Source organism: Tympanuchus pallidicinctus, unplaced genomic scaffold (genome assembly GCF_026119805.1).
Source record: "Tympanuchus pallidicinctus isolate F22 unplaced genomic scaffold, pur_lepc_1.0 scaffold13, whole genome shotgun sequence".
NCBI lineage: Eukaryota > Metazoa > Chordata > Aves > Galliformes > Phasianidae > Tympanuchus > Tympanuchus pallidicinctus.
Genome location: NW_026294648.1, coordinates 15,905,304 through 15,917,079, shown reverse-complemented (window position 1 = coordinate 15,917,079; position 11,776 = coordinate 15,905,304). Strand labels below are relative to the sequence as shown.

The window sequence follows — 11,776 nt, the reverse complement described above, 5'->3', positions numbered from 1 at the left end:
TGGTTCATCAAGCAAAGGACAAAATACAAACAGCATACTCCCAACAAGTCTATTAAGCTTTACATGGTTATCAGTAATACGCAGCACAATAAAATAAGCCGATTAAAACAATTTTCCCCAGGTGATGCCCCTATGATCGTGTTCGTTAGGAAAAACACTTGTAACATGATGGGAAGTTCAGGAAAATCAGGAAAATCGTGGTGGTGTTAGCCTTAGAGAAGCACTCAGCTACCATTTGTCAGCAGTGCACTGTATTCTGGAGCAGATAAAAGACCTCTGTACAATTTGCACAGCTGCACACAAGCAGTAGTTGTCCAAGGAAGGAGTTAGGACAGTTTTTGTGGGGTTTCTTTCCCCCCAGTCCTTAACAATAAAACGGACACGTCAGGCCAAAATAGGTTCTTAAAAGTAGGTCAAAAATACCCAGTCATGATCGCTTCTGCATTGGTTTCCTAGCAAATTAATCTACCCACACAGATATACGTAATGCGTATCCTGGAGACAGTGAGGCAGAGGAAGAAAACCAAATACATTCATGAGGTAGCTTAGACTGAATAACTGCAGTTAAAAGTTTTATTGAACCAAAGAAGGTAAAACGTGGTAGTCCAAGTTCACTGAGCAAAAGCAGCTCTCCTGCTGAAGCTGCGCCTTGTGCTGAATAACCCTATTAACAGAGACTATACAGAGGACACGTTACGCAAGTTGGCTCAACAGCAAAGGAGAAAAGGTAGGTCAAATTTCAACTGATGGAACAATTTGGTCAAATTCAGTGGCTTAAGTGAACGTTTCTAGCCCTTGTCCACCTATATTCAGCACAAATGTACAACAGAATATACAGCTGCACTGAATTCCCATTTGTTATAGCGTGTGCTCCCACGCAAGCAGAAGCCAATTCCTGAAAAGACTCAAAAATACCCAAAATATTTTAAGTCTGTTGCTTGAAGCATCACTTAACCGACTCATGAAAAAACACTCCGTATGTTATAAAAAACTCCCGACCTCTACAAGGTCCACTTCCTGTGTAGTACTGATTATTGAAGTTATTTATCTCTTCTCTCTGCCTAAGGAACTTCATATGCTCTGAAAGAACCCACAAAATCAAGTGGGTCAACAGATATGTCACAAATACTCGTAAAGGAGGGAGGTAGCTCAGGACCCTTGGCCACCTTGGGACAGCTTATACTGATGTAGTCTACCTCCCTTTGTAACCTGCAGTTGAAAATGAACGGAAAAAGGATTTCAATTATGAAATTCAGTGAAAGAATGCATTCAATACAGAGTTCTAATTTGATTCATTGGGCTTCCAAATGAAGTTACGAGGCACCTCACACCCAGTACACAACATTAATAACGTACCTAATTCATACATTTTACAGACAGCATCTTCTCATCTGTTCAACGCTTGGCTCAAGTGAGTACAGGGTTTTCTTTGTTAACCACTTCACAAACATTCTAGGCCAAACAAACAGCACAAGTAATGTCAAAATCATTGGGTTTTGTTTTCCAGTAATTGTACCAAACGCTGTAGGCTAAGCCTAACAGAAACTACTGAAGGGAAGTAATAGACTCCATGATGCAGTGCAAAGGTGTTACTACAACATCGTAAGTCAAGGGACGTTTCTAAGGTGCTGAAAGAGGAGATTCTCTGGACGGCGACCCTGTATTGTCCTCGGGTGGGAAAACAGTAAGAGTGCAGGCTCGAATGCCACCAAGCGATTCGGGAAGGTCAAATACTTTATGCCACTCATCTTTTTCTGGATCGTATTTCTGAACTATTTCCACCATACAGCGGTTATTCCAAGAATATCCTCCAACTACATAGATTTTATTTTCAAAGACAGCGACCCCAACATCACTTTGCCCACGTAACATGGCAGCAATTGGAGTCCACTGGTCTAGAGTTGTTGAGTAATATTCACAGCTTAGAACATCATCATAATCACTTGTTCCTCTAAAGTGATTTCCACCAATAACATAGAGCTTGTCTCCTACAGTACACATGCAATGCAGACCTCTGACTGTCGTCATCGGAGCTTTCTGAGTCCATTTGTCTGTGTCAGGGTCAAAGCACATAAGTTCCTTCTGGAAAGTATCGTGGGTAATTCCCCCTAAAAAATAAAACAGATGTTAGAATAGTGCTTACTCTAACAAGTAATAATTAAACAGCAAAACCAAATATTTTAGTGAATTCATTTCATCTTACATAACGTTTCTCCCCATTGGCTTAGATTAGTATCACGCATTCCATTTCAGATTACATTTTAATGGACTTTGTTCCTTTAAATCTGGATATGGGAGCCATACTCTATGCAGTACTTCATTAAATAAGAAGATTATGGCAGATTGAAAGAACAGAAACTTGTTACTCATTCTTCATTCTGGCAAAACTTTTGGTTTTTTAACTACTTGTTCAGCTCACGAGTATTGTTTCATACCATGAATACAGAAGACCATTTCTCTGCCAAGTTCTGCCTCAGTGGTGTTACATTTTAAATGGCCATTACCTGCTGCATCCTGACAGAAACCTTTCAGTAATTTAAACTGAGAAGATATTTCACATATCCTGATAGCAACGAGTGCCTACAGTTCTGTATGTTTATACGTTCCTAGTGATTCCCTGCAAAGGCTGCTGGAGAGGTTTCAAAGGAAGCAGAGGGATGATTTCCCCTCAGTGGATGAAGTAGCCCCATCATCCCACATCCTGACCTGCCTATCGATCACGCAATCAAAGTCTGTAGGCTTATTGGCTATGGTTCATTTCAGATTGTGATAAAACTATCTGAGGCGCTGAAAAATACACGGAGAATGCTGCCACTGAACAATCTCCTGCTGTGCTAACCATTCAGCATTGAATTATGACCCTTGGATTAACTGACAGATTGCACTGTGTCCACAAGCATCGTGTAAGAAAGTACTTGGAGATTAAAAAGTAACCACAGGAAAAACAGAGGGACTGTAAAGGCCTGACACTTCTTGATAGCCATGGTAGTGACAGGGCTTGGTGGCCTGTCAGAGAGCAGAAGCCTTAATGTAGTGATGAAGAACTGACAAAGAATCAAATCTTCATGTTTTCACCCCTAAAGCGTCCCGACTCATGGGGATAACTGAGGGCATAGGAAAAGAAAAGTGTGGGACACAGTATTGATGTGAACAGTCACATTAAGGAGTACACACACATTCTGCCTGCACTAAGACGAGCAGAACAAGAAAAAAGTACAGATAGCAGCACAATGACTACAAGCTAACTAAGATTTGAGCACAGAAACACAAGTGTGAACCTGTACCTTGTGGTAAATTTTGAACTAAATTCCTCCTTTCCTACTGGCACAAAGCCCCTTCCATGCAAGTTATCCAGAGAATCAACTGGCCTCAGTGGTTCTCCCCAGACTGCCTGCAGGTGGATAATCTTTCCCATTTCCTGGCCAGAATTCCAGGTTAGAAATTAGAGGATACCCCACAAAACAGCAAGAGAACATACAGAGGGCTACATCCTTCTTTCACCTTCTGTGATCACAGGATGGACCTATGGATGACGCCAGACACTAATCTACAGGGAAATATTTAGATCAGCGAGCAAAAACATAGATTCAGGGTCTAGTTTTTCCCATTAGTGGTGAAAAACCATCGCTACTAGCTTTATTCCAACTTGATCACCAAGACTGAGACCCAACCTCCTTTAGGAAGTGAGCACATACCAGACTTTCAGAAAACCTACTTCTTCAGTTCAGGGAAAAAATGAAATGAAGCCATAACCTGGGTGATACAGGACTAGGTATATTACACTGAAAGACTACTGAAAGCATACACATCATTTGTAAATTGTGTTTAATATCAGTGCTTATTCCTTTGAGTCAGCTCAATAACAGCAGATGTCTGCCTTCAAAACACCAGAATTTCCAATGCTTTCCAAAATATACCAATAAGGATGTGTTTAATGGTCATTTGTTTAATGGTTATTGCCACATTAGTGACACAAAAGAGATGTTCTGATGGCTTAAGTGAATAATTGCTTTGCAATTTGAAGCTGTTATTATCTAAATGTGTAACATTATTGGAAATCACTTTCTGGGACTCCACAGTATATAAGCCATTTATTTGGCTTCATACAGATGTGTGACACCAGTTGGTATCGTGGCAAACATACTGCAAAAGGAGACTATCTCATCATTTCCCATGAACTAGGAGAAGTCAGATAAGTAATTATTTCATAGAAGTAACACAATTCCATGCAATTACCTGAAATGTACATTAAACCTCCATACACAGTTCCAGCATGACCATAGTGGGGTTCATTCATTTTTGCAACGTAGCTCCATTCGTTCATTCTGGGATTGTAGCATTCCACAGTGGCTGTTTAAAACAAATGAGAATATAAATGTTGAATCTAACACGGTAATTTGGCTTTCAATACAGCAGCAGTGGCATTAATATATTCATAAATGCAGGAAGTATTAATAGGAAGCATTGTATAGCTGAGAGTTAAGGGAATTAGTAAATATTATGTGTAGAGACAATATAGAAAAGCCTCACGTGTCGTCCCAAAGGAACAAAAAAAGAAAATCTTGCACTCTTGCCTTCCATTAATCCCTTTCCCATTCCTTTTTGATACATAACCTCCCCAGCTAAAGAACTCTGTCAGAGGCAGAGTTGTGGGACCCAGTGCCCACGCTGTGTGCATCCAGCTGCTCTGCTCTTGCCTCTTGGAGAGTTTCCTCCATTGTCTGCTGGAGATTGACAGAGAATCCGAGCAAGCTGTAGATATTGGCAGCTTGAACAGCACCATATGACCAGAAGGGTAAGAGACCTGAAAAACCTGTAATACAGTGACTTTCAAGTACAAAGCAATTACCAATAGTCGTGCTATCTTAGAATTATTCAATCTCCTTTTAAATAATTAAAATGACGAATCAGATTCTAATGCTTATTAAATGACACTTGAGAGATGTTTGTGGACCACGCATACAAAATGCTATGTGTGGCATTTTACTTGCTTCAGAACAAGCTTTGGTTCAATCAAGTGTAGAAAATTTCAGGCGCCTATATAGAATCAGCAATGGTGACTGACAGTGTGGGATTTCCCATCAAAGAACACAGAAGCTGATATTCTTGACATTATAAAGGCAGAATCTCATTACAGCATCACTGTAAGGCTGCACACCAATATCAGTGAAGCACATCAATCAGGCCAGTAACACTGACACAGTGACTGCAAGACACCTTGCCCTAAACTGCTGATCTGTCTTTAAGAAACCCTTTGGAGCATTTTGGAAGAGATAAATTAAACCACAGCCTCAGACTATCTCCAAAAGAACCCTGGTCAAGGAAAATTTAGTGAAGCATGCATTACAGTGGACTTCTTTTAATCCCTTTGAAACGTATAACCTCCTTATAGCCGCAGAACAGGGTATTTTGCAACTCCATACAGTTAGCATCCCAAGGAGACACACATTCCAACTAGAAGCTTCCAATTCAAGTGTCAGGAATACCATCTGAAAACTGCTTCAGCACCATGCAAGATTAAAAGAGAATGACGTTGCACGAGAGAACTGCTAAATTGTTTGGGTTTTTTTTTCAGCTTTCCCTCCCACAGGAGCTCAAATTTAAATCTGCAAGATAAACGAAAAACCCAAAACTGATGTAAAGTAACTGAAGTGTCTCTGTACACTACTGCTGACATGTCAGATCTGTGGCTTATAAGACCAGCCCAGGTGGTGGTCAAGTTTCCAAGCTCCCTCTAAGGGCTCTCTCCCTCACTGAGCACTCCACACAGCTCTGTTCTTACACACAGGCATTGGAAATAAGTCTTTCACATTGTATACACACAGATAGTTAAAAAGAATGCATGAGTGAAGGGGGAAACAAAGGCACTCAAGCATTCCTCTGCAAATAAGAGCTTAAAGTCATTAAAGTCATGCTATATTTTTACTCGAAGTCCAAAATCTCTACTTACAAAGCTTGTTTTTATCCCCATTTAACCTCCTGTTACATCCATCTGGGATTTACACTGCCATGATGTCAGCAGGACAGAAGACAGAACCTTACCCAGTTGGAAATACAAACAAAAAAACCAACTCCATAAACTGAGTGTAAATTCAATACCTCAATCCAAATTGGGTTTAGCAGTGGGATTCTGGTACCATGTGCAGTACCAGCCCAACTCTCAAAAGTTTCCAACCTCTTTCCTGTGCGAATGTATTCATCCATTTCAATAGTCTTTCCTGAAGAGGAAAGCTCCTTTATAGTCTGCTCTACTTAGCAACCAGAAAAGCAAAGATATGCAGAAATTTCAAGAACAGAAAAAGATCAGACATGCAAGTAATTATAGGTGTCCCAGTTCCAACCTGACAGCAGACCCTTCCGACCTCCTGCTAGCTGCCATGGTGCACCAAAACCATCACTTGCTTCCACAGAAACAAAGGCATTCTTCTCCCCACAGTGCTTACATTTCTTGCTGAGGTGAGAAACTTACATTTCTAATACAGTATAGAGGCAGGAAAAGCAGAGCATATATAAAAATCATGAAGCCACTGGCAATCAAAAAATGGCAATACACCAAGGCAGAGGGCAGCTGTTTCTCTCAACTGGCACAGCAGTTCTATTTGAGAGAATCTTTAGTCAAAAGGCTGCTTTAAGACACAAAGAGAAAATTAAAGATGCAAAAATGGATACACATCATTCTGCTGGCATCACTACTGCCACACAGTAAAGACATCAGCTCTCTGAGCAAAGATGCTGTTGAGTTCAAGATCCCTCACTTCCGATGAGGCTTCAAAAACTCTCCTGTATATTACCTGTACACACAAAGATATGATTGATAAAATAACAGACAAATCATCCAAACTCAGAACTCACATCCACCATGCTCTAAAACCACTCTGATTACTTCTGAGCTGAGAAAAGCCTACTGTTCTGCTTGGGTTTTCTGCATAGTTGTGGCCCTGTTTCCCAGCAAGATCGCTCCATCTTTGCTTTAATGCAATCTCCCACTGCACTGAAAAAGAAAAAGTAACTCTAGCTATTACTTAAAGGTGCCGTTGTGTTAAGAAATAATTCTGTGTATTATCTCTGGCTTGAACACAGTACACAGAAAGGCTCACTCAAAAGAACCATGTTACTGAACCAAAGCACATATTTTTATAGGATGAGACAGATGGATTCATTTTCCAAGAGCGTGAATGATTCAAATCAGGCTTTGTGTTTTAATGGTGAAACTGCTGCTCTGGTCATTACCAATAACACAGGTCTCATTTTAAAGGACACAAAACTTTGGCAGCCCCACGGAATGCTCAGTCTGCCCTCACTTTATTTTGCCATATGCGATGCTACTTGAGGATATACAGATATGAACCACTTCTGTAGCTTCTCAAGGGTCTTAAGGTTTATTACAACAGCACACTTCAGCAACTGTGAACAGTGTTCAAAAACCTGGAATTTTCTTGTTTCCATATTTCCTGACACAGCTTGCTGCTGTAGAACTCAAAGCGTACTTTGTTAAGCTGAAAGAGCCCTAAGTAATTTGGTTCCTAGCATGGTGAGAAAATCGCTTCAAAATAAGCTTGTACATGAGATCAAGCCCAGGCTGGATGTGGCTCTGGGCAGCCTGGTCTGCTGGTTGGCAACCCTGCACACAGCAGGGGGTTAAAACTACATGATCACTGCAGTCATTTTCAACCCAGGCCATCCTATGATCTCTTGGTTCTCACTTCAGTCTGATATTTACAGGACTACACAGGCAGCAAACAGCCTAACAGCGTAACAAGGCAGATTTTTCTTCTTACTCAACAACATACATAACACTATGTATAATATGTACATTTATGCTGTATTCTTCATTATTACAAAAATATGTTGCTTGAACTCAGAGTTAGCATTACATGAGCTACGCAGAAAATGCCTTCCCATTTACAGGGCAAGGGGTCAGGACAAAGCATAGCTGTCTTTCCCTAAACTATGAGTAGCCTTCTGCATTTATTGCAGCATGATGGATCTACAGTTCAGACAGTCCAACATCCTCCAAAGCCCTTAGGAGAATCTCACACAATGCCAAACTTCAGTGAAGGCAGGCAACAGCAGAGCCTGAAACATCAGAACAAGGACTGCTAAGTTCCCTATGCAAGGAGCAGCTTCTGCCAGCATCAGGAACAACTGAGTTCTTTCAGAAACAAAAACACACTTTTTTCTTTGAGAGGAAACTAGAATCCTGCGTTCTACACAACTAGAAGTCATACAAGCACTGCTTCTGAGCATCTTTGTGACCACACAGTCTCCATCTCCTTTCCCAAAAAGCCTTTCCTCTTGCATGCCTGGTTTCTCCAAGCTGCTCCATTCTCTGTGTCTTCTGCCCTGCTTAGACGCTTAAAAAGAACAAACCAGAACTACACACAGTCCTCCTGGGACCAGTGCATACTTGGAAGTTTGAATTACAATTTTTGAGTTCAGCACATTTCATAAAACATTCACCATACTCTGTTGCATCCACCACATCCACAGCAGTTTACTCATCCTTATCACTGAACCCAATTTTTCTCCAAGTGCCATAGATCATTGAACAGCAGCAATTTATTACTGCTAAAGTGCACACTGCTGAGGAAGGAAGTGATATTTACAACACAGTCCTCAGAAGATTGATCATTTGAAAACTGTTTGGGGAAGACTTGCTGTAGAGTCTCAAAAATAAAATCTTTATCCCAGGACTTTGTCAGGAGGTAAAAAAATAAAAAAAGAAAATAAAAAAGAAATTCATTTTGTTAACTTGAATCCTTCGGCCCTTTGCCATAAGAGGTGATCTTCTGGAAAGCTGAATTGAGGTTTCTGTAATTTTTCCTCTTACAACAGATTGAAATTAGTTTGAACCCAAGGCCAAGTTCCTTAATACCTGTCCAACACACACCTGACCTTCTCTTGTATGAAAGCTTGAAGTTTTTCTCCTCTGATGAAAATGGAAAGTTTAAGCTGGATTTCATCTTTCAGCTGTCAAGGTTTATGAAAGAAACATGAAAATGAAAAGTGACTTGCCTCACAATTAACAAGAAAAGAAATTGAAGCCCTGAATCAAAGCATGAGACAGCTACAATGCTTAGCATTTATGGAGTGCTCTTCCCACAATGATCCAATGACATTTTGCAGCTCTGCGAGGAAACCGCTGCAGTATTTTAATGATATCTTTACAGAATAGTTTTAAACAAGTGATAGATTTTGTGCTTCAAAGTTGCAGAAGAGTTGAGGTCAGCAGAATGATACTGCATGATCAGATCTAAGAAAAACACTGCACTAAAAGCTTGCTTTAAGCACTGCTTGCAATGGCTCAGTAACAGCCAAGCAACATTTTCACTGACATTTGTGCCAACTGCATAGAATAGGGTTATGAAATACTTGAGGTAAGTAATCCGGCTGGCTGCTATTAATTAATGTCAGCAGAAAACAGTTCAATGGATGTCAGGTTTTCTGACATTCAAGGCAAGGATAAATACAACTCTTACATGGTAAGATAAAGCAACATGTCAGAAAAGCTATGAGAACCTCCTGATTTAAATAGGAATATTGGTAAAGAAAATGAATTTTTTTGCCAACTATTTTCCAATGAAATTTTTTTAGGAAGCATTTTGAAATCTCATTTCAAGGAGATTGGATTCTAAACCTCATGCAGCACAAAGCACTGATTCCTAAAAGCCTGCAGTAAGTTCATAGAAGAGCGTTTACCTGAACAGATGAGATGCACTAGTTAAAAAAGTTATGAGCTGCTACATAACAAATTCATGTCTGTATTGTTTCAAATAAATATTTACTCGTATTTATAAAAAAGCAGGGCTTAGCAGCTACTAGAGAAACAAGGCAGCTGAGTATTGGGATTAAGTAGCAAACAGAAAAAGGAAATGTTACATTCATATTAGATATATTACTATGATAAAATGCCAAGCATAATCACTGTAACTTTCCAATTTTAAAGCAGCGACACGAATTTACAATTGACTGCACAGTCCCTGATTTGGGTGTAAACTTTGCCATTATCGCTTTGGAAGATCCAGTGTGTTCACAGGGGCCATCCACTACTGATTTCTTAATTAAGAGTTACATGGTAACTTTTAATTTAAAAACTTAGAGGAGTAGTATTAAGTATCTTTTGACAAGGAGAGAGATGGAGGCAACAAAAGAGTCTTTTGCTGTAATGGTACATTACCTGTGTAGTCACAAGATTAGAGGCAAAAAAAATTTAACATTAAGTGGTTTAAAAAGCACAGAATGTCAGGACATCCAAACCTCATTAGCCTGTCTTAAAAGAAAGCCTATCTAGCATTTCAGAATGACTGCTCTAGGAAATGTGCTCCTTTTAAAACGCAGCCTTCCTGCAACAGTGAGTTTCAGTTGGAAAGCTGCATCTTTCCCTAGAGCAAGAAGAGTTGCTTTGGTTTCTCAGCTCAAATTATATAGCTGTGCATACGCTTTTCATACATAGTATTTTACATGTAGATACACTGATAACAAAGTTGAAGAGATTGGATGTTTTGCATCAGGGTGTGAGATACAGGTATCTTTTTGTCTGTATGGAAGTCCTTCTAAAACAGCTAAGTAAAAACAGCATCCAGACAACTGTATCTACACATTTCCAGGATTGCCAGAAAGAAGCTGCATGCTCACAAACTCAGTTTTCTCTCCCTCCATTCACGGGGCAGCAGAGTACTTCAAGGCCTAAAAAGAAAGGCAAGGAGTCATACTTCAAGTGCTTACCTAGCTCACCCGCTGCATTTCGACCACCAACTGCGTACAAATGTCCTTTCAGGGCACTTAGGTGGAAGAAGGTGCGCTTCTCATTTAAAGACGCGACTTGCATCCACTTGTTATAGCGGGGATCGAATCTGAAGACTGTGTCAACTGCTGTCTTCCCTTTTGTGTCGTAATTGCTCTGGCCCCCAACTACGTAGAGAAAGTTTCCAATGACAGCGATGCCATGCTGGTACCTCGGTGCATCCATGGGAGCTAATGATTTCCATTCATGGGCTTTTTCGTCATACATGCGTAGTTCTTTGCTGACAACCAGCTGCTGCCTCAGCACTCCCCCCAACGTTACCAAGTGAGTGCTGTCTGATCGAATGGCAGTTCTCTCTGACTGCATAACCGGTTGCATGTATGGCATCATTTGGTAGTTGCTGGCTTCCAAAAGCAAGTTTACGCAGGTGTTGTCAGTTCTCATGAAGTCCACTGTTTGAACGTAGTTAATGAGATCCTGGGGTGTCATCAAAGGAAATCTGATGTTCTTCATTAGCTTTGCAGCATATTCCATTCGAGGCTCTTCAAACCGCAGCCAGCGACAAGCCGCCTTGAAGAGTTCAAGTTCAGTGCAGTGCTTAAGGCTATTACTTGAAAGCACAAAGGCGAGACGTTCAAAGGGGAGTTTCACAAATTCACCAGTACTTAATAATGCGGGGAAGTTCTTTAGGATGAAATTATTAACATATTTATCCACTTCTGTGAGATTGTATGTGTTGGCAATTCGCCCAACCTCAACACAGTTTTCCAAGGAAACCTAATGAGTAAACAGAAAGAGGAATTAAAACTCGTTCTTAATTCGGTGTCTAAATGATGATGTTGAATTTAACGAATGTTACAGAATCTGCAGTATTTTCATCATTTCACAGTGCTCAGGACGATTTTCCCATGAGCAAAAATATTCAGTTGATGTATATATTCATGACCGCAAGGGGAGAGCCAATGTCAGATGCATTACACAATGATGATACATCGCAATTATACAGCTCTTCACCTTTGAAATGCTGTGCAA

General features: G+C 40.3%; 1 protein-coding gene across 10 annotated transcripts in view; it reads right to left on the bottom strand.

The window, feature by feature from the left end:
- Positions 1–559: 559 nt before the first annotated feature.
- The window catches only part of KLHL13 (kelch like family member 13), a 66,077-nt gene continuing 54,860 nt past the window's right edge, over positions 560–11,776 (bottom strand). For all 10 annotated transcript variants that reach the window (XM_052673019.1, XM_052673023.1, XM_052673021.1 and 7 more), the window contains 3 exons: positions 10,726–11,521; positions 4,237–4,350; positions 560–2,108 (listed from right to left, as the gene is read on the bottom strand). In XM_052673019.1, coding sequence (XP_052528979.1) covers positions 1,621–2,108; positions 4,237–4,350; positions 10,726–11,521 — 1,398 coding nt within the window. In that variant the 3' untranslated portion in view covers positions 560–1,620. The remainder of the gene's footprint in view (positions 2,109–4,236; positions 4,351–10,725; positions 11,522–11,776) is intronic.